The 27,691-nt window shown below is 43.3% G+C and overlaps 1 protein-coding gene across 3 annotated transcripts; it reads left to right on the forward strand.

The window, feature by feature from the left end:
• Positions 1–183: 183 nt before the first annotated feature.
• On the forward strand, positions 184–17,103 carry si:dkey-154b15.1. 3 transcript variants are annotated; one of them, XM_041189025.1, is made up of 4 exons: positions 184–436; positions 10,767–10,969; positions 14,296–14,405; positions 15,219–17,103. In XM_041189025.1, exons 1-4 carry the CDS (start codon positions 399–401, stop codon positions 16,692–16,694), a joined length of 1,827 nt encoding a protein of 608 aa, XP_041044959.1. In that variant the 5' UTR covers positions 184–398; the 3' UTR covers positions 16,695–17,103. The 3 variants fall into 3 exon arrangements, with proteins under 3 accessions (XP_041044959.1, XP_041044960.1, XP_041044961.1); XM_041189026.1 differs by having other exon boundaries at positions 418–536; XM_041189027.1 differs by lacking the exon at positions 184–436 and adding an exon at positions 10,186–10,220.
• The last annotated feature ends 10,588 nt before the right edge of the window (positions 17,104–27,691 follow it).

Consider the following 27,691-nt stretch of genomic DNA (forward strand, 5'->3'; position numbering starts at 1 on the left):
GGGGAAAGAGCAGGGGAGTGGGAGCTCAACCAAACAGTTGGCACAGGTAGGATGGGCCGAATAGTCTCCTTTTGTGCCACGTCATTCTATGATTTGGGATTGGCTGGGACTGGGGGAGGGAGCGTGAAGGTTAAAGGGCAGGGAAAACAAAATTGACCAACATTTTTAAAAATGGGGTTCATACCCCTTTAAAGCGCTTACTCTTCCCACTCTCCTCAATACTTTGTGATTCAGAGTATGAAACAAACATCTCAGAGGGTAAATATGGAATGGATTGTGGGAGGCTCTGGAGAGAGTTGTTGACGCAAAAGCCCTCCACAATCGATTTCACTTTCGTTTTCCCCGCCCGGAGACTTAGCCCAGAAGCGAAAAGGCTGGCGATGTGAACGATCTTTACGATGAAACGCCGCGAATCCACCCCCTTTGCCCCGAAGAGGTAAGGGCCATAGACCGGGGGCTACAGGAACTCCCCCTGTCCCTCTGCGCTCTCACTGCCGGATATTTCTTACAAGGAAAAGCGAAATCCTGCAGACGCTGTATGACCTCTTGAGTATTTCTGACATTTTCTGTTTTTACTTGTCATAAGGAAACTGATTTGTAAAGCAGAACCAGTTTCTGGTAAAAGTTGTCAGGCTTTTTGACTTAGTGGCAAGGAAAATGTACTTTTATGGTGTTTGGTGTCCTCTGATTGAAGGGGGTGCCTCTGCCCAGGGTTTTGCCAGAATTCCAGGGTTTCGATTGGAGTGAATTGAAGGTGCTGTGGCCGTTTAAAAGAGTTTCGAGTGGCATGAGGTGCCACTCTCGGAATTGGCCCATGAAAAGACGAGGGAGAATAGTGGTTAAAGAATCAGGGAGAGGGAAGGGAAGCAGAATTTTTTTCAACAGGACAAATTATGATCTGGAATGCACTGTCTGAAAGGCTGAAAGAAACTGATTAAATAATAATTTTCAAAAAATTTATCGTGCGGATGAAAAAAATTACAGGACTATGGGGAAGGAGAAGGGGAGTGTGACTAATTGAAGATATACTATATAATATATAGTTATTATGGCGCAGGAGGCCATTCAGCCCATTGAGTTTGTGCAGCCTCTCCATAGAGTGATACAGTCTCATTCTCCCTTGTCCCTGTTGTCCTGCAAGTTTGTTTCCTTTAAGTGTCTGTCCATTTCCTTCTTGAAATCATTGCTCACCTCTGCTTCCGCCACCCTCATAGACAGTGAGTTTCAGATCATTAACACTTGCTGTATAAACATGCTTTTCCTCACATCCCCCACTGTATCCCTTGCACAAAACCTTAAATCTGAGTCCCTTTCACTAGTCAAAATCCTTCATCCCCGGAACCATTCTGGTAAATCCCTTCTGCTTCTTTAAGGGCCTTTGCATCTTTCCTAAGTTTGGTGACCCAGAACAAGATGCATTACCTCAGTTGTGACCTAAACTAGATATAATGGTTAAACATAATTTCCTTGTTTTGTACTTAATTCTATTCATGAAGCTCAAGGTCCTAGATGTATTGCTAACTACTCTCTCATTATGTCCTATCACCTTCAAAGATATATGCACCACTAATGCACAGTAGCAGCAGCTACTTCAAGATGCACTGCAGTAATTCACCAAGGCTCCTTCGACAGCAGCTTCCAAATCCATGACCGCTACCGTCTAGAAGGAGAAGGGCAGCAGATAGATGGGGACACCACCACCTGGAAGTTCCCCTCCAAGTCACTCACCATCCTGACTTGGAAATATATTGCCGTTCCTTCACTGTCACTGGGTCAAAATCCCAGGAACTCCCTTCCCGGCAGCACTGTGGGTACCTACACCATATGGACTGCAGTGATTCAAGAAGGCAGCTCACCACCACCTTCTCAAGGGCAACTAGGGATGGGCAATAAATGCTGACCCAGCCAGCAAAGCCCACAACCCATGAATGAATTTAAAAAAACCTGAAGCCCCCATGTCCTCCTGTCCCTGCACTCACTTTAGAGCTCGGCCATTAAGTTTATATTGCTTCTGCTAATCATTCTGCCAAAATGCATCACCTCATATTTCTTAATATTAACTTCCATCTGCTGATAGTCTGCCTATTCTACTAGCCTACCCATATATTTTTGCAGTCATTTGTTATCACTGTTTGCCACACCTCCAAGTTTGGAGGTATCATTAACACATTTTGAAGGTCGACTCTGTAATTCAATATCAAAATAATTACTATATAAAAAACAGTGGTCCTAGTACTGGCCCTTGTGGGAAACACCACGTCTACCATCCTCCAGTCTGAAAAACAATAATTTATCACCACTCGCTGTTTTCTGTCCGTAAGCCAGTTTTTGTTTTATCCAAGCTGACATTGACCCTCTTATTCCATGAACATCAATGTTGTTAACCAGACTTTTATGTGGTACTTTGTCAAAAGCTTTCTTAAAATCCATATAGCCAACATCCATTTGATGCATCAATATTCTCTGTTACTTCATCAAAAAGTTCAATTGAATTAGTCAAGCATGATCTGCCTTTTACAAGTCCTTGCTAGCCCTCCTTAATTAACTCAAACCTCTCCCAAGTTCATGTTGATTTTATTCCCTGATTATTGTTTCTAATACCTTACCCTACCACTGTTGTTAAACTGACCTGTCTGTTGTTACTAGGACTGTCCTTACACCCTTTCTTGAATAATTTGCCACTTGCCAACCTTTGGGATCTCCCACTGTATATGGGGAAAATTGGAAGATTATGGTAAGGCTTTCTGCTACCTCCATCCCCACTTCCTTTAGCAACCTGCTAGCAAGCTATCAGGACCAGATGACTTATCCACTCTAAGCATAGCTATCCTTCTCAGTACACCTTGCCTATTGTTTTTCAGCCCATCCATTATCTCTACCATCTCTGCTTCTACCAACATTTTGTCAGCATCCTTTTCTTTCATAAATACCAAATTGAAGTACTTGCAGATGTTTCAAAGCACCAGTACAGACACAATAGGCCGAATGGCCTCCTTCAGTGCTGACTCCCAAAATCCGGGGGAGGTTCCATTAGATTGGAAAATAGTGAATGTAACTCCTTTATTCAAAAAGGGAGGGAGACAGAAAGCAGGAAACTGCAGGACAGTTAGCTTAACATTTGTCATAGGGAAGATGTTAAAAGCTATTATTAAAGATGATATAGCAGGTCACTTAGAAAAAATCAAGGTAATCAGACAGAGTCAACATGATTTTGTGAAAGAGAAATCATGTTTAGTCAATTTATTGGAGTTCTTTGAAGAAATAACATGCTGTGGATAAAGGGGAACTGGTGAAGGTGCCACATCAAAGGTTGCTGCAAAAAAATAGAAGTTCATGCTGTAAGGGGTAACATATTGGTATGAATAGAAGATTGGCCAGCTAACAGGAAACAGAGAGTGGACATAAATAGGTCATTTTCTGGTTGGCAAGATACAATGAGTGGTGTGCCACAGGGGTCAGTGCTAAGGCCTCAACTTTTTACAATTTATATCAATGACTTGGATGAAGGGACCAATAGTATAGTTGCTAAATTTGCTGATGATATAAAGATAGGTAGGATAATAAGGTGTGAAGAGGACACAAGGAAGCTACAAGGGATATAAATAGTCAAGTGAGTGATCAAAGACCTGGCAAATGGAGTATAATGTGGGAAAGAGTGAACTTGTCCATTTAGGCAGGAAAAATAAAAAGAAAGCATATCATCTAAATGGCGAGAGATTGCAGAGCTCTTGAGATGCAGAGGGATCAAGGTGTCATGGTGCATGAATTGCAAAAGGCTAGTATGCATGTACAGCAAGCAATTAGGAAAGCTAATAGAATGTTATCTTTTATTCCAAGGGGAATTGAATACAAAAGTAGGGAAGTTATGTTTCAGTTATACAGGGCGCTGGTGAGATCACATCTGGAGTACAGTGTACATTATTAGTCTCCATATTTAAGGAAGGATGTAGGAGAGGATGCTTCCTCTTTTGGGAGAATCTAGTACTAGGGGGATCACTGTTAAAAATAAGGGGTCGTCCATTTAGGACAGAGTTAAGAAATTTTTTTCTCTTGGAGAATTGAGTGTTTGGAACTCCCTTCCTCAAAAGGCAGTGCGGAAGAAGTGTCTTTGAATATTTTTAATGCAGGGGTAGCTAGATTCTCGAAAAGCAAGGGAATGAAAGGGGGGGAGTGTGGGGTAGGTGGGGATGTGGGGTTGAGGTTATAATCAGATCGCCATGATCTTATTGAATGATGGAGCAGGCTCAAAGGGCCGAGTGGCATGCTCCTACTCTTAATTCGTATGTTCAATGTACGTACGTATGTTTGTATGAAAGATTTTATGGCCTTGAATTTCTCATAATATGAAATAACCCTATGCAAGTGGCCTGGGTCAGGTATCCCAACTCCAGATATTGACTCCTGGGCTGCGTTTCCATTCCTAGATACCAACTCCCATCGGAACCAAAGAAAGGATCCACTAAACAATGGTAATAGCTGATCCCTGACTGTTTTCTTAGTTTTTAAAAAATTACCTATTGCAAATACACCTTTCACAATCGGGCCTGAATGTTGAAGACACCAGATTAAGTAGATTAAATAGCATTGCATGGTAAAATATTGGGCCCTCACCGGTAAATGCTGTTTCTGGCCTGTTGAATTAAGTCATTTGTATTGATGGTGTAGCTGATAGCGGAGGACTGTGTTTCTGTCGTCAGCTGCAGTTCAGCAGTTTTTTTGTTTGTCCATTTCCGGATGGTTTAAAGATGCCCACTGGCTTTCGAAAGGAGGAATTTCCTAATTGTGATGAACAGATTAAGAAGTCTGCTCCTTTGTCATATACAAACACGTTCTTTCTGCTGTTTGGAGGATAAAAGTTAATAAACTTGAATAAAGGTTTAGGAATTTGTCCCCTCCAAATCATTTTGAAAGGTAAGCATCCAGATTTTAGTAGTTATTGAGAGAGACACAGTTTATCAGTTGGCTATATCTTAAATTATACTCGTGCATCTTGGGAAATTGTGAACGCTGCACATGCTCAGACTGCAGGCCTGTCTTCAGCTTCAGCAAATTGTCAAATCCAAGCCTTTTGAAAGGGGCTCAGGCCATCAAGTAAGAAATTTAGTGAAGGTTTTAAGGCAAGTTGAATACATTTTGGACTTAAATTTTAGTTATTGATGAAAAAAAGTTTGAATAAAATATTTTCAGAAAACATTTTGAGCAATTTGTGAGGAAAAGAATGGTGCAGTGACACCTAGTGGCCAGAGCTTTTAGTTACAAAGTGACAGGAGCAATTTGCCTAGGGTTTTTTGTTACAAAAGCTGAATACTGTGGATGCTAGAAATCATAAATAAAAACAGAAAATGCTGTAAATGTTCAGCAGGTTAGGTAGCACTGGTGGAGAAAGAAACAGAGTTAACGTTTTGAGTTGATGACCTTTCATCTCTATCAGACTTTATATTTCGATAGTGGATATGTTGACAAGAGAGTGATGAGAAATAATGTTTTTGAAGAACAGTACATGCAATTCCAAGATTAGTAATGATATTTTCTGCATGTAAGTGTAAGTATATGTGCAGATACGTTCTCCAGAAATAGATCAAATTTTCAAACTTACATGGTGGGATTTGAATTCCAATTCTCTGGATTTCTAGTTTATAGGATCATCATCTTTCCATGTTCTCCTTCAAGTCGCATACCATTCTGACTTGAACTTATATTGCTATTCCTTTGTTGTTATTGAGTCAAAATCCTCGAACTTTATACTCAGCAGCACTGTGAGAATGCTTTCAACACATTGCTGTGGTTCAATCACATTCTTGGGGCAACCAGGAATGTGCAATACTTGTGAGCAACACTTGCTTTTTGAGAATGAAAAGAAATTTGCAAGTTAATTTAAAAAGTCAGTGAAGTAGAGGGAGAATTTCTACAGGTTAATCAAAAAGCTTCCTCTGTTACACCAAAGGGAGCAGTAAGTGGCTTTTACTATTGTTGGTTCATTGATTCTGTACTGTTGGGATGGTCTCCACCTGAACTGATCTGGGACCAATGTTCTAGTGAAAAGGGTAAATAGGGTGGTCAACAGGACTTTAAACTAGAAAGTGGTGTGGGGGGGGGTGGGGGGGGGGGGCGGTGGAAGGAAGGGTAAAACTCTAAGAAGTATGACAAATGGGAAACAAAGCAGCAGATTAGCATGTAGGGGTGGATTCAACTTCATGGAAAACTATGAAAAAACTGAAAAGAAAGGAGAGCCCTGGAGAGGCTATTAACGTCTCCAGAACACAAAATAGGACAGAGTGTTTGGAAAGGGCTAGGAATCTAACTTCAAGCAAATCAGATAAAGGGATGACAATGAGAAAGGGGTTGGGAAATACAGGACTGAAGGTGTTGTATCTGAATGCATGCAGTATAAGAAATAAGGTAAATGAGCTTGTGGCGCAGATTGAAATTGGCAGGTATGATATGGTGGGCATTACAGAGACATGGCTGCAAGGGGACCAGGACTGGGAGCTAAATATCCAAGGATATACATCCTATCGAAAAGCTAGGCAGGTTGGCAGAGGGGGTGGGGTTGCTTTGTTAGTAAGAAACGAAATTAAATCGATAGCAAGGAATGATGTAAGGTCAGATGATGTAGAATCTGTGTGGTTAGAGTTGAGGAACCGCAAAGGTGAAAAAACCATAATGGGAGTTATGTACAGGCCTCCGAACAGTAGTCAGGATGTGGGGCACAAGATACACCAGCAGATAGAAAAGGTGTGTAAGAAAGGCAAGGTTACAGTGATCATGGGGGATTTCAATATGCAGGTAGACTGGGAAAATCAGGTTGGTAGTGGATCCCAAGAAAAGGAATTTGTGGAATGTCTACGAGATGGCTTTTTGGAGCAGCTTGTGGTGGAGCCCACTAGGGAACAGGCAATTCTAGATTTAGTGATGTGTAATGAGGCAGATTTGATAAGGGAGCTTAAGGTGAAGGAACCCTTAGGAGGAAGTGACCATAATATGATAGAATTTACCCTACAATTTGAGAGGAAAAGGCTGGAATCAGATGTACCGGTATTACAGTTGAATAAAGGCAACTACAGAGGCATGAGGGAGGAGCTGGCCAGAATTGACTGGGAGATGAGCCTAGCAGGAAAGACAGTGGAACAGCAATGGCAGGAGTTTCTGGGAGTAATTTGGGAGACACAGCAAAAATCCATCCCTAGGAAGAAGAAGCATACTAAAGGGAGGACGAGGCAACCATGGCTGACAAGGGAAGTCAGGGACAGCATAAAAGCTAAAGAGAAAGCATACAATGTGGAGAAGAGCAGTGGAAAACCAGGGGATTGGGAAGCCCACAAAGACCAACAGAGGACAACTAATAAAGAAATAAGGAGGGAGAAGATTAAATATGAGGGTAAACTAGCCAGTAATATAAAAGAAGATTGCAAGAGGTTTTTTTAGATATATAAAGGGTAAGAGAGAGGCAAAAGTGGACATTGAGCCACTGGAAAATGACGCTGGAGACGTAGTGGTGGGGAACAAAGAAATGGCGGAGGAACTGAATAGGTACTTTGTGTCAGTCTTCACAGTGGAAGACACGAGTGACATCCCCAAAGTTCAAGAGAGTCAGGGGGTAAAGGTGAGTATGGTGGCCATTACCAAGGAGAAGGTGCTAGGAAAACTGAAAGGTCTGAAGGTGGATAAATCACCTGGACCAGATGGATTACACCCCAGAGTTCTGAAGGAGATAGCTGAAGAGATAGTGGAGGTGTTAGTGGTGATCTTTCAGGAATCACTGGAGTCAGGGAGGGTCCCAGAGGACTGGAAAATCGCTAATGTAACTCCCCTGTTTAAGAAGGGAGTGAGGCAAAAGACGGGAAATTACAGGCCGATTAGCCTGACCTCGGTGGTTGGTAAGATTTTAGAGTCCATTATTAAGGATGAGATTTCAGAATACTTGGAAGTGCATGGTAAAATCGGGCAAAGTCAGCATGGTTTCATCAAGGGGAGGTCATGCCTGACAAATCTGTTAGAATTCTTTGAGGAGGTAACAAGTAGGTTAGACAAAGGAGAGCCAATGGATGTTATCTACTTAGACTTCCAGAAGGCCTTTGACAAGGTGCCGCACAGGAGGCTGCTCAGTAAGATAAGAGCCCATGGTGTTAGAGGCAAGGTGCTAGCATGGATAGAAGATTGGCTGTCTGGCAGGAGACAGAGAGTGGGGATAAGGGGGTCCTTCTCAGGATGGCAGCCGGTGACTAGTGGAGTTCCACAGGGGTCAGTGTCGGGACCACAACTTTTCACTTTATACATTAATGGTCTAGATGAAGGAACTGAGGGCATCCTGGCTAAGTTTGCAGATGATACAGTGATAGGTGGAGGGACAGGTTGTATTGAGGAGGCGGGGAGGCTGCAGAAGGATTTGGACAGGTTAGGAGAATGGGCAAAGAAGTGGCAGATGGAATACAACATGGAGAAGTGTGAGGCCATGCACTTTGGTAGGAAGAATAGAGGCACAGACTATTTTCTAAATGGGGAGAGAATTCAGAAATCTGGAGTGCAAAGGGACTTGGGAGTCCTAGTCCAGGATTCTCTTAAGGTTACCTTGCAGGTTGAGTCGGTAGTTAGGATGGCAAATTCAATGTTGGCATTTATTTTGAGAGGACTAGAATATAAAAGCAGGGATGTACTGCTGAGGCTTTATAAGGCTCTGGTCAGACCACAGTTAGAATATTGTGAGCAATTTTGGGCCCCGTATCTCAGGAAGGATGTGCTGGCCCTGGAGAGGGTCCAGAGGAGGTTTCCAAGAATGATCCCAGGAATGAACGGCTTAACATATGAGGAATGTTTGAGGACTCTGGGTCTATACTTGATGGATTTAGAAGGATGAGGGGGGATTTGATTGAAACTTACAGAATACTGAAAGGCCTGGATAGAGTGGACGTGGGGACGATGTTTCCATTAGTAGGAGAGACTAGGACCCGAGGGCACAACCTCAGAGTAAAGGGAAGACCTTTTAGAAAAGAGATGAGGAGAAACTTCTTTAGCCAGAGAGTGGTGAATGTATGGAATTCATTGGCACAGAAGGCTGTGGAGGCCAGGTCATTGAGTGTATTTAAGACTGAGATAGATAGGTTCTTGATTGGTAAGGGGATCAAAGGTTACGGGGAGAAGACGGGAGAATGGGGCTGAGAAACTTATCAGCCATGATTGAATGGCGGAGCAGACTCGAATGGCCTAATTTCTACTCCTATGTCTTATGGTCTTACGGTGTTGTGTCTTTCTCCAAGCGGTGCAGAGGTCTGCAACCACCTGCTACCAGAGCCATAGCCTTTGCAGGCACTGCTGCTCTAAAAGGTACAAGACACTGACTCTTGAACTAGAGATCCTATGCTGACAGTATAACCTTTTGTTAATGTGGTGCCCTGCAGCCATGCTCTGTTCTATCCACCTGCATGTGACTGTGTAGAATGCTGTATTTGCTGCTCCTGCTACTGTGGATACTTATCTGGAAGAGGCTGCAACTTTTCGTCAGTGGTCCACCCTACTTCAGAATATTCTATGACCCTGTGTAAACTCACAGTCGAAAAGATTAATTGCCTCTTAGAAGTCTTGGTCATTTCTTCAGAGCTTCCAAAGAAGAGTCATATTGGACTCAATGTTAACTCTGTTTTTCTCTCTCCACAGATGCTGCCAGACCTGCTAAGTTTTTCCAGCACTTTGTTTTTATATCACTGAGACCGACTTATCTCAGTGCTCATTGTGAGCTCATTGTGTGCAAATTTGCTGCTACATTTCCTACATGACAATAGTTACCACATTTCAAAAGTTCATCTTTGGGATGTTCTGAGATTGTGACAGGGCTAAATGCAAGTTCTCTCTTTATTGGCAGTCTCTCATTCTGTAATAAGCAACAAAATGAGAAGAGGTTTTTTAGCCCAACAAGCCCACTTCTTCCACAGACCATGTACAATTTTGTCAGATCTACCCTAACCGTTCCAATCTTCTAAAGGAAACGTCCAAGAAAGTTTATTTTGTCCCCAGTCCCACAATGTCCATCCGGCCTTGCCTTTGACTTAATTCATCCTGCACCATTTCCTTCCCCAGCTGCTCAGGAACCACAATGTTCCACAAGCATTTCACTGTATCTATCTCTGCTTATTGTTGTAACTTTCAATTCATCTACACAGCTATCCAGCTCTGGGTTCTTAGAGGTCCTATTCGTACGGCAGTGCTTAGAATCATATAGCACAGAGGTAGGCCATTTAGCCAATCTTGTCTGTGCTGGCTCTTTGCAAGCAATGGCCAATTCGCCTCACTCTCTGCTCTTTCCCTAGAGCCTTGCAAATATTTTCTATTTAAGTGTATATCATATTTTCTTTTGAAAGTTAATATTGAATTATGCTCCCACCACCCCTTCAGGCATTGCACTCCAGATCATATCAACCTGTTCTGTTTAAAAATATTCTGCATCTTCCCTTACCTGCTCAATCTTAAGTTCAAAGCAAAATACTGCGGATGCTGGAAATATGAAATAAAAACAGAAAATGGGCTGGAAAAACTCAGCAAGTCTGACAGCATCTATGGAGAGAGAAACGGAGTTGATGTTTTGAGTCTGCGCACTCTGAAGAAGAGTCACACAGACTCAAAACGTTAACTCTGTTTCTTTCTCCACAGATGCTGTCAGACCTGCTGAGTTTTTCCAGCATTTTCTGTTTTTATGCTCTATCTAAGCGTTGTTTGGACAGATGTACACAAAGTCAAAATAAAATCTAATTCAACTAAAAATTTGTGCTCCACAGATTCCAGGAACCAGGAATGATGTCACAAAATCCAAAGAAAATTCAGGTTCTGAATGTTCCCAAAACCATCCCTGTGCCACGGATGTTGGATAAACTGACCATTTATTTCCAGAAGCCAAGAAATGGAGGGGGTGAAGTGCTGGACGTGGAATATCCAACCAGTGTTAAAGACTGTGCTTACGTCATCTTTGAGAAGGAGGAAGGTATTTGAGCTGACATTAGGAAGGGGCACTCATGTCTGGAGGGTATGTGGCTGGGAAGGTGGGTTGTGGTTGGTGGCAAGCAGAAAGGGCACAAGCTGTGATCGAGAAGCGGAGGCTGGGATTGGTGGCATAAGACCATAAGACACAGGAGCAGAAATTAGGCTATTCGGCCCATCGAATCTGCTCTGCCATTCAATCATGGCTGATAAGTTTCTCAACCCCATTCTCCCGCCTTCTCCCCGTAACCTTTGACCCCCTTACCAATCAAGAACCTATCTATCTCAGTCTTAAATGCACTCAATGACCTGGCCTCCACAACCTTCTGTGGCAATGAATTCCATAGATTCACCACTCTCTGGCTAAAGAAGTTTCTCCTCATCTCTGTATGGGGGTGATGCCCAGGATATGGGAGATGCAGAGGCTTGGATTAGGGAAAGTAGAGATCCAGATCTGCGGAAGAGTAGTGGTGGCAATTGCTGCTGTATGGATTCCAATCAGAGGGTTACAGTAACCTCAAAAGTATTCGGAGGGACCTGGGAGTCCTTGTACACAAACACAAAATGTTAACATGCAGGTACAGCAAATAATTAGGAAGGCAAATAGACTATTAGCCTTTATCACAAACAACTTGGCATATAAGAGTAAAGAAGTCTTACTGCAATAGTATAAGGCCTTAGTAAGACCTCATCTGAATTACTGTGTACATGTTTGGACTTCTTATCTAAGGAAGGATATATCTACTGTTGTGGCATCTTTGACCAATGGATCACAGGAGGCTCAGGTACAGGTCACAATCATTTATTCGAGCAATTGCAAGGAGAGACCCATCTCAAGGCAGCTTGAGATAGCACTCAGCTAAATTACAAGCATACAGTTTAGTTTTTACACTTCTGATCATGTACAAGATCAATGTTCAAATTCCAATCTTGTCAGCATATAGGTTACATCATTCGTGCTCTTTCACGCAGGCAGAGACCTCTCCCCCTGTCTAGGCTGTCCTTTCCTTATTTGTTGAAGAGCACACTTAATCTATATTGTTGTCATCCTCTGACTCCAGTCCGGCTCCCAAGGCCTTTCTGTTGTTTGCAAGCCCTAAGGCTTTGCAAGGTTCATCTGGTAACCTTTAACTGTTAATGTGCTTGGTAGCACTGGCGTGCCTGGAGATTTTAAGTAATTCATTCCCTTTCAATAAATTCTTACTGTATTTCCTCTAACACTACCTTAGGGGAAGAACAACAAAGGTGTCAAAACTGATTCCCGGGATTAGGGATTATTCTACGAGATAAATTGAGTAGACCAAGGCCTGTGTTCCCTGGAATTTAAAAGAATGATAGGTGTTCTTATTGAAACATATAAAATTCTTAAGGGGTTTGACAGGGTAGATACTGGGAGGATGTTTCCTCTGGCTGAGGCGTCACAAACTAAGGGTCATAGTATCAGAATAAGGGGTTGGCCATTTAGGACTGGGAGGAAGAGAAATTTCTTCACTCAGAGTTGTGAAGATTTGAAAGTTTCCACCTCTCAAAGTTGTAGGTGCTCAGTTGTTGAGTATATTCAAGAGAGGGATTAATAGATTTTTTGGGATTAAGGAAATTAAGGGGCATGGGGATAGTGTGGGAAGGTGGAGTTGAGGTAGAAGATCAGACATGATCTTATTGAATGGCACAGCCAGCTTGAGGGTCTGAATAGACCACAAGAAATAGGAAGCCAACCATACAGTCCCTGAACCTGCTTCACCATTCAATATGATCATGGATGATCTTCTGCCTCAACTCCACTTTACTGCCCACTCCTTTATTCCAAGAGACCAAAAATCTATCTACCTCAGTTTTAAACATGCTCAACAATGGAGCACGCACAACTTTCTGAGGTAGAGAGTTCCAAAGATTCACAACCCTTTGAGTGTCAAAATTTCTTCTCACCTCAGTCCTAAATGATTGACCCCTTATCCTGACACTGTATCCCCTTGTTTTAGATTCCCCAGCCATAGGAAACAAACTCTGTGTCTACCCTGTCAAGCCCCTTAAGAATCGTGTACATTTCAATGAGATCACCTACCATTTTTCTAAACTCCAGAGAGTATAGGCCCAATTTACTCAGCCCCTCAACATAAGACAACCAATTCCTCTCAGGGATCAATCTATTGAATGTTTGCTGTACTGCCTCCAATGCAAGTATATCCTTCTTTAAATATGGAGACAAAAACTGTGCACAGCGCTTCCAAATATGGTCTCTCCAAAGCTTTTAACAATTGTAGAAAGACTTCCGTATTCTTTTACTTCAAGCACCTTGCAATAAAGGCCAACATGCCATTTACCTTCCTAGTTGCTTGCTGCTAACTTTCTGTGTGTTATGCAAATACACTCAAGCCCCTCTGACCATCAACATTTAGAAGTTTCACCCGTTTCTAAAAAATAACCCTGCTTTTCTATTCTTACTATCAAAGTGAGTAACCTCACAGTTTCCCACAATATATTCCATCTGCCAGTTTGTTGCCCACTTGCTTAACCTGTCTGTATCTCTTTGCAGCCGTACTGCCTCCTCCTCAGAGTTTACATTCCCATCATCTTTGCATTGTCAGCAAACTTGGATACATTACTCTCGGTCTGTTCATCTAAATCATTAATACTGATTGTAAATAGCTGAGGCCCAGCTAATTCTTGCAGCGTTCCACTAGTTACAACCTGGCAATTTGAAAATGCCCCATTTATCCCCATTCTCTGCTTCCTATACTTTAACCTCTCTTCCATTCATTCTAATGTATCACCCCAACTCTGTGAGCCCTTATCTTGCATGTCAGCCTTTTATGTGGTATTTTATCGAATGTCTTTTAAAAATCCAGGTATACCACATCTACTGGCTTCCCTTTGTCTACCCTATTAATTACATCTTCAAAAAGCTCTTAATAAATCTGTCAAACATGATTTTGTTTTCATAAAACCATGTTGATTCTGTCTGATCACACTAATATTTTCTGAGTTTATTGTTGAGACTTTGTTAATAATAAATTCTAGCATTTTCCTCATGACTAATATCAACCTAACTAGGCTGTAGTTCCCTGTTTTCTCTCTCCCTCCTTTCTTGAACTGTATATCCCTCCTCCTATTTCTCACATTTCTTTCTTATGTTAAGTGTGGAATTGGAAGAAGAACTTCTATGCTCCCTGTCTATGTAATTAGGGTAAGCATAGTTAAATTCTAACCTTATTGTAAGTGGCCTTCAGAGGTGCCACAGGCAGCATTCTCAGTTACCTAGTTAGGTCTTACCTATCTATGAGGTCATGGGATCTACTGTAGGTGTTCCTTAAAATTATTTCTTCCTTACAGATGCAAACAATGTCCTTAAACGCGAACAGGTACTGGTGTTGGATGGGACAAAGTACAAATTGGAAGTACGTGAGGTTGAAAAAGGACACAACAATGCTGATGATGAACAGGTATATACTTTGGGGGAGAAGTAATTCCGTTCTAGCCAAAATCAGGTACCAACTTAATTCTGGTCTTAACTTTACACTAAATTTGATATTGATATTTATTTGAGTGGAAGTAATTTCAGGGCACCAGGCAGACAGTCCAATGCTGCTCGCCAGTTGGGGACTGACACATTCCATGGAGCATCTTTCAACAGAACTGGGAGAACAATTTACAGAGCAAGTGAAAAGGGGGAGGGGGTGGGAAAGAACAACGAGAGGTCTGTGATAGTGTGGAGGGCAGAAGTGATTACATGACTAAAGTAATGATGATGCAAGGCAAGTGGTAATACGACAAATAATGAAAGAAGAGTCCAGTCTAGATGCAAATCTTTACAGCAGAACCATTACCAGCACCTATAGCCTGAGAAAATGGACTGTGATCTAAATTGTTAAATTCAGTATTGGGACCGTCAAGGCTGTCAAGTGCATAAGCAAAAGATGAGATGCTGTTCCTTGAGCTCATATGGAGTATCATTGGAACTGATAAGCTGAGGACAGTGAAGGAAGAGTAGGGGCAGCAGTTAAAGTGAGAAACCTGGAAACTTGGGGTCATGCTTACAGACTGAATGGAGGTATTCACTTAGTAATGACCCAGTCTGTGTTTGGTCTTCCCAGTGTAGAGACGAGACCATGAGCACGAATTTAATAAGCTAAATTGGAAGGATTATGTGCAAATTGGCATTTCACCTGGAAGAACTGTTTATGGCCTAAGATGGTGGGAAGGCAGGCAATGAAGGGTATGTTGTGTTAATTAGATGTTCCTTTTTGACCTTGCAGGTGATGCTGTTTGTGAGTACAAAACTGGACACAAGCCACTTTCCCAAAGGGAAGGCTCGTCAATTAATCTTCAGACATGATTTTCAAGTTGTAAATTCCAAAGGCTGCATTGTGGAGATCAAAGGTTCTTTCTCTTCTTTAAAGAACCTTCGGAGTGATCTTATGAACTTGATTCTCCATCGATCACCACAAGAAGTCACCGATCTAAGACATTCAGCCAATAAAAGGAGACTCGATAAAGATGAGAAATACTTACAATCTGGAGCATTTAGAAATTACAGGCAAACAAATGTCTCTGGTAGTAGCTCAGATTCATCAACAGCCAGCGAGGGGGATGATTATGATGCTGGCAAGTATGCCTTGAATATCCAATCAAGATCTTGTGTATCAAGAGTCTATTCTGATAAAAACAATAGTTCCCCATTGCCTTTGGTTTCTTCTCCATCTTCTCTGCCAGTTACCAGCTCCAGTGACATTGAAGATATATCTCCATACACTCATAGGAGCGCACTTGGACTTCAGGAGACAGTGGGACATAGCAGCACTGAAAAGTATGATAGTAGCCTCAATGCATATTCATCTCATTCTTCAACTAGCTATTCTTCTACTCCTCACTTAAGTTTCATTGTTGATAAATTGGTTTTCAATTACCTGCAGGCATTTGGCACGAAAGAGTTTCATCGTCTTCTTGAAGCATATTCCAATAACATTGAAATGGTTTCTGATGGTGAGCTGTATAAGATACATTTATACCCAACAGGAGCATCCAATTGCCTTGAAAGGCTATCCCAAATCAAGTCAGCGATTTGTGAACATATCCATAAAATCCAACTGGAACTGAGGGTACATCAAGTTGATCTAACTGTGATAAAACCCTCTGAGAAGAATGAGATATTCCTCAGGTGCAGCTTGGTCAATCAAAAACTGACAAGAGTTCTGCTGATAAACAATCATAAAACCATAAGTTTGGTGGGGCCATCAGCTGAGAGTTATAACGTATGGCAACATATTTTGGGGGAAAGTCCTACACCCTCACCAACTGAAAACAGTGGGCCATGTCAGCGAGGGAGGAGATTGAATCACTCAGGAAAACACGCCAAGCGCAACTCTTCATGCCCTCCAACTAGTAAGGAAAAACCTTTGGATGATTCCAATGCCAACCTCCCAGAAAACAAAAAAACCCAGGTCCAAACCACTGACCAAAGGAAGATCCTTTCAAGAAAACCAAGTTCTGACTGTGCCTATCAAAAACGGCGGTCCTTATCAGAGAGCAGGAAGACACCAAACAAGCAGAAGCCTCCAAATGACTTTGACATTCAAGATTCACAAACCAAAGCAGGCAGAAGTTTTGAGGTTCAAACAATGCAGGACAACAAACAGTCAAAGTTCCCAGGAGCCCGTCAAAGCTTGATCCCAAATCCCAAAATAACTTTGCATAAAAGTAAGAAGGGAGGAAAACCAGGAATAGCTATCTAACATCCCACAGGTTTGTTCTTGGGACATTGCTGTTTCATTTTCCCCTTCAGCTAAGGAGCATCAAATTGTGATACAAGAGGAGAAATTGAAAATTTTGTAATGTGTTATTTTTTCTTGGGGGAAGGGGTGAGTTTTTCTTTAGTTCTTGCATTACAACAGTGGCTACACTTCAAAAGTTCTTTCTTGGCTGTAAAGCACTTTGGGGCCTCTTAAGGTTGCAAAAGGTGAGATATAAACACAAAATCTTACGTTCTTTTCTTCTTTACAAATGACGTCCACTCTCGCTGATCCTGCAAAGTGCACCAGATTCAGTGCTGTAGGGTGTAACTGTCAGAATAATAGCTTATGGGTACTGTAGTCTTTGTTTCTCTCACCCTGATCATTACAATATTTAATTGTTTAAAATCTCCAGCGTTGTTTGCCTCTAACCTTCTATCCAGCTCCCAGTTCAGGTGCTAATTACTCTGGCTGAAGAACTACTCTCAAGTGCCTGTCCTGCATTTGCCTTTAGCCAGTTTGTTCCGTATGTCCCCCTATCCTACAGACATGGCTCAAAAGAGGCTCCTTCTTTGAGAGAACTGGAAGAAAACAGTTATAATCATGAGATAATTTTGCTTTAGCAGTATGTAGACCCAAAATTGACATATAATGCATGCCAACATTGGTGTATTATATGCAGCATGATATTAACGTTAACTAACTAATGATACAAAGATTATGAGTTCAAATCCCACTATGGCAATTTGAAAATTTAAAGTCAGACTTTTTAAAATTTGGAAATAAAAGACAGGTTTCAATAAAAGTGACAATGAAGCAGCCAGATTGTTATAAAAACCCAACTGGTTCACTAATGACCAGATGTGAAGGAAACCTGCCAACTTACTCGGTCTGGCATACTAAAGGTGCTATGTAAAAGTGATTTGTTACATGTGACTCTGGTCCCACATCAGTGTGGTTCACTCTTAATTATTGTCTGAATCCATTCATAAGACCAGAAGACATAGGAGCAGAAGTAGGCCATTCTGCCCATTGAGTCTGCTCCACCATTCAGCAAGATCATGGCTGATCTGATAATCCTCAGCTCCACTTTCCTGCCTTTTCCCCATAGCCCTTGATTCCCTTACTGATTAAAAATCTGTCCATCTCAGCCTTGAATATACTTAACGACCCAGCCTCTACGGCCCTCTGCGGTAAAAAAAATCCACAGATTGACTACCCTCTGAGAGAAGAAATTCCTCCTCATCTCTGTTTTAAAGGGGCACCCCTTACTCTGAGCTTATGCCCTCTGGTCCTAGATTCTCCCACAAGGGGAAACAACCTCTCAGCAGCTACCCTGTCAAGCCCCCTAAGAATCTTATATGTTTCAATAAGGTCACTTCTCATTCTTCTAAACTCCAATGAGTACAGGCCCAACCTACCCAACCTCTCCTCATAAGAAAATCCCTCCATCCCGGGATCAACCTAGTTTACCTTCTCTGGACTGCCTCCAATGTCAATATATCTCTCCTTAGATAAGGGGACTAAAACTGTTCACAGTATTCTAGGTGTGGTCTGAATAGTGCCTTGTTTAGTTTTAGCAAGACTTCCCTATTTTATACTCCATTCCCTTAGAAATAAAAGCCAACATTCCTGTTGCCTTCCCTATTGCCTGTTGAACTTGTATGTTAGCTTTTTGGGATTCATGGACGAGGACCCCCAAATTCCTCTGTGCTGCAGCTTTCTTCAGTCTTCCTCTATTTAAATAATATTCAGCTCCTCCATTCTTACTGCAAAGTGCATAACCTCACACTTTTCCACATTATATTCCATTTGCCACGTTTTGACCCACTCACTTAACCTATCTCTATCCATCTGTAGACTCTTTGTGTCATCCTCACCACTTGCCTTCCCACCTATTTTTGTGTCATTTGCAAACTTGGTGATAGTACTTTCATTTCCCTCATCCAAGTCATTAATATATATTGTGAATAATTGTGGTCCCAGCACTGATCCCTGTGGCACTCCACTAGTTATAGGTTGCCATCCTGATGCCCCCTGTATCCCAACTCTCTATCACCTATTCATTAGCAAGTCCTCTGTCCATGCTAATATACTACCCCCAACACCATGAGCTTTTATCTTATTAAGTAGCCTTATGTGTGATACCTTATCGAATGCCTTTTAGAAATCCAAATATATTACATCTACTGGTACCCCTTTATCTATCCTGCTTGTTACGTCCTCAAAGAATTCTAATAAATTTGTCAGGCATGATTTCCCCTTCATGAAGCCATGCTGACTCTGCTAGGTTAGAGTATGTATTTCTAAATGATGTTCTATTACATCCTTTATAATAGACTCTAACATTTTCCCAATGACAGATATTAAGCTAAGTGGCCTGTTTTTTGTCTCCCTTTTTAAATAGGGATGTTACATTTGCAATTTTCCAATCCTCTGGGACTTTTCCAGAATCTAAGGACTCTTGGAAGATTATTACCAGTGCATCCACTATCTCCATAGCTACTTCCTTTAATATCCTAGGATGCAGCCCATCAGGTCCAGGTGACTTATCAGCCTTTAGGCCCATTAGTTTCCCTTGTACTTTTTCTCCAGTGATAGATATTGTATTTATTTCCTCCAATTGAATCAAATCTCTAAATGCTGTATTCAAGAAGAAGACCCACCACCACCTTCTCAGGGCAAATACAGATGGCCTATATTGCCAACCTTGCCAGTGATGCCCACATGCTAAGAATGTATAGAATCTTGAAATTTCATTTTGTATAATTCTTTATTTATGAAGTCACCTCTGATTCACCATCTCTCAAAATTGAAGAGTTTGCACCTTTCTTGTAACTCAAGTAATCTGACGTGAGGGAAAACGTCATGGTCCCTTTGCTGTACTGCTTGCAGTGACAGCTTAGGTACATGCTGGAAGACATGTGCTTGTGGAACTGGATCCCAGTATGAGTGAGCCCCTTCAGGCGTGGGCCCAGGAAACTGGAGGAAAACAGTTATGATTGTGAGATAATTTTGCTTTAGCAATATGTAGGCTCCAAATCAATTTATAAAGCATGGCGACATTGGTGTTGTTATATCATTACCTAAATACCTTAATAAAGGCATGAAAATTTATAACTTTTGAATAGCCAATCTTGTTTGAAGAAAAAGTAGTGCACCTCTCAGAGCATCACTGACAACAGGTGATCCATGTTGTCTGAGTTGATTGGAAAACACCTGCAATCTTTAACTTGTCATTCTAAAGACAGGATGAGGTCAAACCTCAATGAATTTCCTCTTGATAAGCAGACACATGTGTATGCTGCAGCTTGTGACCAGCCAAGACTGGACGCATTTGACCACTGGCGCCTCAGGCAAATAATAGTGTTATTTCAGTTATCAGAAAATTGGTTCTTTTCCTGCTTTCTACTTTTTAAAAATTATTCATTCATAGGATGTGGGCATTACTGGCACAGCTTGAATGTATTCCCCATCCATAACTGGCCTTGAGAAAGTGCTGCTGCCTTCTTGAACTGATGCAGTCCATCTAATCTTGGTACTCCCACAGTACTGTTAGGATGGGAGTTCCAGGGCTTTGACACAGCAGCAATGAAGGAATTGCCAATATTTAGAAGTTAGAATGGTATGTAAGTTGGAAGGAAAGTTGGTGATGTGGTGTTCCTATGCACCTGCTATCCTTTACTTCTAGGTAGTAGACATTTGGGAGATGATGTCAAAGAACCTTTGGTGAGCTGCTGCACTGCAGCTTGTGTATGATACACACTGCAGCCATTGTGCACTAGTAATGAAGGGAGTGAATGTTTAAGGCGGTTGATGGGGTGCCAGTCAAGCAGGCTGCTTTGTCCTTGGTGGTCTTGAGTTTTTTGAGTGTTGTTGCAGTTATACTCATGGAGAGTATTTCATCACTCTCTTGTGCCTTTTAGATGGTGGAAAGGCTTTAGAGAGTCAAGAGATGACTCATTGATGATTTCACTGCAGAATACCAGCCGCTGACCTTCTCATGTTGCTGCAAAATTTATGTAATTCCAGAAAAGTTTCTGGTCAATGGTGACCCTAGAATATTGATGAGTGAAATTTCAATGATGGTAATGCCATTGAATGTCAAGGGGAGGTGTTTAGGTTCTCTCTTGTTGGAGATGGTCATTGCCTGGCACCTCTGTGGCATAAATGTTACTTGCCACTTATCAATTCAAGCCTGAATGCTTTCCACGTGGGCATGTGGACACAGACTGCTTCGATATTTCAGGAATGCAAATGATATTGAACATTATGCTGTCATCAGCAAAATGCCCATTCCTGACTTCATCTTGGAGGGAAGGATATTGATGCAGCAGCTGAAGGTGGGCCTAGGTCATTGTTCCGTGAAAGTTCTACATCAACGTGCTGGGGTTGAGATTCTTGGCATACAACAACCCCAACCCATCATCCTCCATGCTAGGTATCACTCCAGCTAGTGGAGGATCTTCCAGCTGATTCCTATTGACTTCAATTTTACTAGGGCTCCTTGATGCTCCAGATTGTCTTGATGTTAAGAACAGTCACTCTTGCCTCACCCCTCGAACTAAGTTCTTTAATCCATGTTTGGAGCAGGGCTGTAATTCTATCTGGGGCCCAAGTGGTCCTGCTGGTGGATTGGTAATTGGCCAGAATGAATTTGTCCTTTTTTTTTTGTTGGCCCAACATACTCAGGCAATTTTCACAGTCAGGTAGATGTCAATATTGTAGCTGTATTGGAACAGCTTGGTTAGAGGCGTGGCTAGTTCTGGAGCTCGAGTCTGCAGCACTATAGGCAGAATATTTCAGGAACCATAGATTTAAGTATCTCCAGTGTGCTCAGCCACTTCTTGAAGCTAATTGGCTGAAGATTCGCATCTATGATGGTGGGGACCTTAGGAGAAGTCGCGATGGATCATCCACTTTGCACTTCTGGGAATAGATGGTTGTAAACACTTTTGCCTTATCTTTTTCATTTGTGTTGGGATCCACTATCTTTGAAGATGAGAATGTTCATGGAGCCTCCTGTCCCTATTAGTTGTTTAATTGTCCAATGTTCACAACTGGATGTAGCAGTACTGCAAAGCTTTGATATGATCCATTGGTTGTGGGATTGCTCAGCTCTATCGCATGCTGCTTCTGCTGATTGGCATAAAGGAAGTTCTGTGTTGTAGCTCCACCAGGTTGGCATCTCATTTTTTGGTAAGCCTGGTGCTGCAACTGTCATGCTATTCTATACCGCTCATTGAATCAGGGTTGACTCTCAGGCTTGATAGTAATCGTAGAGTGAGGGAAATTCTGGGCCATGAAGTTACAAATTGTGGTGGAATACAACTCTGCTGCTGATGGCCTTAGCATTTTATGGATGCCCAGTTGTGAGCCACTATCACAGAATCACAATTATTATGGTGCAGAAGAAGGCTTTAAGCCCATTGTGTCTGCACCAGCTCTCCAAATGAGCATCATGGCTTAATGCCATTCTCCTGCTTTAACCCCATACTCTTGCACATTGTTTCTATTCAAATAATCATCTTTTGCCCTCTTGAATGCCTCAATTGAACCTGCCTCCATCAAACTTCCAGGCAATGCATTCCAGACCCGAACCACTCGCTGTGTGCAAAAGATTTTTCTCACATCACATTTCATTCTTTCGCAAATCACTTTAAATTTGTGCCACTCGTTTTTGATCCCTTGACGAGGGGGAACAGTTTCTCCCTATCTACTCAATCCAGCCCCCTTATAATTTTGAACACCTCTATCTAATCTCTTAGCCTTCTCTCCAAGGAGAACAGTCCCAACCTCTTCTATCTATCTTCATAATTCAAGTTTCTCATCCCTGGAATCATTCTTGTAAACCTTTTCTGCACTTTTTCCAATGTGATCACATCCTTCCAATAGTTGGTGCCCAGAACTGTACACACTACTCCAGCTGAGGTCTAACCAGTGTCTCATATAAGTTCATCATAACCTCCCTGCTCTTGCACTCTATGCCCCTATTAATGAAGCCTGGAATATTGTATGTTTTAGAAACAGCTCTCTCTACCTATCCTGCCACCTTTGATGGCTTATGTACACATACACCCAGGTCTCTCTGCTCCCGCACACCCTTTAGAATAGTATCCCTTATTTTATACTGTCTCTCCATGTTCTTTGTACCTCACACTTCTTCACATTGAACTTAATCTGCCAACTATCCGCCCACTCCACTAGCTCTGTTCTGAATCCAACCCATTTGGCAAGGTGAAAATGCCACCCAAGAAAACGATGGGTGTCCTTAGTATCAAGATGGGACTTCTCCTCCACAAGGTTTGTGTGGTGGCTATTCCTACCAATACTCTCATGGACAGGTGCATTTGCAACTGGTAGATTGGTGCAGGTGAGGTCAAGTAGCTAAGGAAAGATATGCGTGCTTTAGAGGGGTGCAATAAGGGTTCACTAAATTGATTCCTAGACTTAGAGGGCTATCTAATAAGGATAGATAGAATAGAATGGTAGAGCAGGGGCTGAATGACCTAATTCTGCTCCTGTGTCCTATGTAGAACATGCATATACTTTCTGAAATTTAGAAGAAAGAGAGGTGATCTCATTGAAATATTTCAGACTCTGAGAGGGCTTGATATGGTAGATGCTGAAAGGCTGTTTCCACTGAATATAGTATCAAGGTAAAGGGATGGCCATTTATGACTGAGATGAGGCAAAATTTCTTCATTCAAAAGATCTTTGGAATTCTCCATCCCAGAGGGCTGTAGATCTCAGTCATTGAGTATATTCAAGGCTGAGATCAATAGATTTTCAGACACTATAAGGGAATCAATGGGTTTGGTAATCGAGGAGGAAAGTGGAGTTAAATTCCAGTATCAGCCATGATCTAATTATATGGCGGAGTAGGCTGGAGGGGCTGTATGAGCTGCTCTTGCTCCTATTTCTTATTTCTTACATAATTAGATAATTATATTCCATCAACTATAGTCAATCAATAAATACAATGTATAAAAAAAGTCCTTTCTGAATTTTCTGATTTACCAGTTTACTTTTGACCCCTGTCTACAAGAAACATAACCAACTAGATTCTACAGTAGAATAGGATATGACCGCCTTGACAAAATTATGAGGGGCAGAGCTAGGGTAGATGGGAAGACATTTTTCATCTTAGTGGAGGGGTCAATAACCGGGGGCATAGATTTAAGGTAAGGGATGGGAGGTTTAGAGGGGATTTGAGGAAAACATTTTTCACCCAGAGGGTGGGGGCGTATCTGGAACTCACTGCCTGAAAGGGTGGTAGAGGCAGGAACCCTCACAACATTTAGGAAGTATTTGGATGAACGCTTGAAACGCCATAGCTTTCAAGGTTATGGGCCAAGTGCTGGAAAATAGCATTAGAGTAGATAGGGGCTTGATGACTGGAGCAGACATGACGGGTCGAAGGGCTTCTTTCTGTGCTGTAAAACGTTATGACTCTATGACAGGTTTAGTCAGGCAGTAAACTTTCACACCTCCCACGCAGTGACACCAGCCTCTTGCTTAAAAAATTGAGACACAGTTGCCATCATGTTATCTTTGGTACTGAGCTTATCGTCTCACAAGTATGGGTTTTGGCTCCCAATAACCAAGTGGAATTTCACATGATCTCCACATAATCAGAGATGGAATACAGGAAAACTGTAATAGAGGGCAGAATTTTCTGCTTGATGTGCTAGGGGTGGACCCCGCACGTCAGCGGGTAAAATGATGTGCGATGACGTTGGGCAAGCGTCCTGACATCACCTTGCACTATCGCAATATTTCGCTGGGCAGGTGTGCGATGAAGTTCGATGCACATCCGCCATGAATTAACAGGCTAGTTAAGGCCCTTAATTCGGCAACCAACGCCAATTTTCAGGCGCCCGTGCGATCTTTGGGTTGCATATGGGCGCAACGGGCAGGCAGGTAAGAGACTTTTTAATAAAACTCATCCACGGGTGGGATTTGAGGGCTCAGTGGGGTTGTCAATCTGGCCTGTGAGTATTTATTGCAGAAAGTTTTTTAAACTTGCTTGTGTGATCTGTAGCAGTTCAGAACTAATTCCAATAGCTTTCTGTTTTCTTTTAACCTTCAGGTCAGTGCTCTGCAGTCAGTAACCTTTATCGGGCCTGCAGCTATCCGGAGGCCTCCCTCCAGCCTGGGTATGGGTTCTGACATGTCCACTGCAGGCAGCTCCTCTGAGGAGGAAAGGAGGGCTAGAATAAGGAGGAGGCCAGGAGTTGAACATTAACCTCCAGGGGAGCCACCTTTGGGAGGACAGGCACAGGCACAAGGGGCGCAGGGCCAAGAGGTAGTCCAAGGTGGAAGGGGCCGCAGAAGACACCACTATCCTGCTGCCAGGGTATACAGGCGGCGAAGCAGCTACCTCCAGTATGACTGAGGTGCAGTGCCGAAGGAGGGTCCGACTGTCAAGGGAGACAGTCAACTACATCTGTCAGATGATTGGCTCTGAGATCTCCCCCAACTGTGTGGGTGGACACCCCATGCAAGTGACTCTGAAGCTCACAGCTGCCCTCCACTTCTATGCCTCTGGCTCCTTCCAGGACTCGTTGGGTGATCTTTGCAGTGTCTTCCAATGAGCTGTCCACGCTTGTGTCAAGCAGGTTACAGACATTCTGTTCAGATGGGCATTGACCTTCATCCACTTCTGCTGCGACCAAGCAACTCAGGCACAGCGAGCCAGAGGCTTCACGGCCATTGCTGGCTTCCCCTGCATCCAGTGTGCTATAGACTGCACACATGTGGTCATCAAGGCGCCAGCAGATGAGCCCGGTGCCTTTGTCAACAGGAAGGGCTTCCACTCCATGAACATGCAGATAGTGTGTGATCACAGGATGCAGATTCTACAAGCCTGTGCAAGGTACCCAGGCAGCTCCAATAACACCTACATCCTCAGACGCTCCCAGGTGCCGGGTCTCTTCAGTGCTCCGACTCGGCTGGATGGATGGCTGCTGGGTGACAAGGGCTATCCCCTCCGAAGGTGGCTCATGATGCCCCTCCGCTATCCAAAAACAGAAGCTAAGCTGCACTATAATAGGAGCCATGCCTCCACAAGGGCTGTGATGGAGAGAGCCATCGGTCTTCTCAAGATGAGCTTCCGATGCCTGGACCGCTCAGGGGGCGCACTCCAGCACCCCGCAGATCGTGTTTCGGTGATAGTGGTAGAATGCTGCGCTCTCCACAATCTTGCGCTGGAAAGGGAGGATGCAGTGGACGATGAAGACGTTGACACAGTGGATCTGGCTGCACATGATGAGTCCAGCACTGATTCTGAGGATGAGGAAGCACAGGGGAATGATTAGGGGCTGAACACTGACCCGGGACTAAACCAAGGAGGCAGGGAAACCTGGGACACTTTAATCCGATGAACCTTCAGCTAGCTCCACACAAATGGATCAGGAGGACCAGCCTTGCTTGGCGCTTCCATACTTGACACTTTAGTGCTACATCTGCCAGGTCATCAGCTGCAACTAAGGGCTTTGGACATAAACCTCAATGTCCACTCAAACACTCATGACATGTATGTAAAACATACAGATACAGAACAAAGGAGCAACCCTCAGCCATGGTAACACATCTGGTTTAATTTTCACCATCATAAGGTCACACAAAATCAAACCAAAACGTTTTTCAAACATAAACAAATAAAAATTCCCTGATCTAGGGCCAACGCAAAAGCACCAGTGAAAAACGCATGGTGTGCTTAAGGAGCCCTATGCTTGCGTTTCCGGGTGCTACACCTTGGTGTCGCCCCCTCGCTCGAAGCGGCACCTGAGACAGCCTGCTGAAGCTGCTGTCCTGGTGGCCTCTGACCTTGGCCGCTCTCCTCTGGCCTGTGGAGCCTGTGCTGGCCCCGTCTGGGAGGGATCTGTCAGGTCCACAGCTGGCATCTCCCCAGTCATTGCAGCCTCACCCAATGAAGCAGAGCAGCTGTTGCCCTTATCCGGAGCGCCCTGAGAGGAGCCCGTAGATACGACAGGCAGCTGCTCCGCCGACATGAAGTCATTCCGGACTTCCCTGCTGGATGGGCAACAAACTGGGAAGCTTGAAGCCCACACCATCTCCCACATTGGCACCAACCAGCTGTGGCCAATGCCGCTGTGAGGGCTTGCAGGTCCGAGCGTAACACCAGGAGAAGCTGCTTGTTCTCCTGGAGGCCCTTCTCCACGGGAGTCGCCACTCTGTCCATGGAGGAAGCATGACGCTCTGCCATGAGGCTCATTGCATCACTGATGCTCCGTGTGGACTCCTCCACCATGGACACCAAGTGAAGCATAGTCTCACACAACACTCCCAGATGCTCCCGGACTGCAACAGCATGTCAGCATATGCCTGGTCCCCTGCAGTCCTCCGACTGCTGGTGCCATTGGCACTCTCTGTCTCTGCCAGCTCCTCCAGCGATTGTGAAGTGCCCTCTCCAATGTGCCCCGGGAGACTAGCCGATCTTGCAATGCCCACCGATGCGCTAGCATCTGCGCTCGTGCCTGCATCGCTGAAATGGTGTGACGCAGGTGACAGTTGAGAGCCCTCAGGTGTGAGAGGAGGCATCTGCAATTGTTCCTGGTCGACAGGCTCTGATGATGCTGAAAATAACAACAAGGACAGTGGATCAGTTAGCATCCACACAGTGACACACTTCATCCCTTTCCCCCAGGCTCATTATGCGCTCAACCTTCCTGAGCCTATGGAGATGAATATTGGTGGAGTGGCAAATAGTCAGGAGGAGTCCCAATCATTACAGGCGGATACAGATGGGCTGGTCAGATGGCCTAAGGAATGCCAAATGGAACGTTATGTGGATAAGTGTGAGGTGATGCACTTGGGCAGGAGAAACAAAGTACGGGAATACATGAGGAATGGTAGGACCGTGGAAAGTAAGGAGGAACAGAGGAACGTTGCTGGGCATGTCGACAGGCCCACTAAGGTAGTGGGACGGGTACATAAGGCGTTTAAGAAGGTAAAAGCTATACTTGCCTTTATTA

This window comes from Carcharodon carcharias, chromosome 6 (genome assembly GCF_017639515.1).
Source record: "Carcharodon carcharias isolate sCarCar2 chromosome 6, sCarCar2.pri, whole genome shotgun sequence".
In the NCBI taxonomy this organism is placed as follows: domain Eukaryota; kingdom Metazoa; phylum Chordata; class Chondrichthyes; order Lamniformes; family Lamnidae; genus Carcharodon; species Carcharodon carcharias.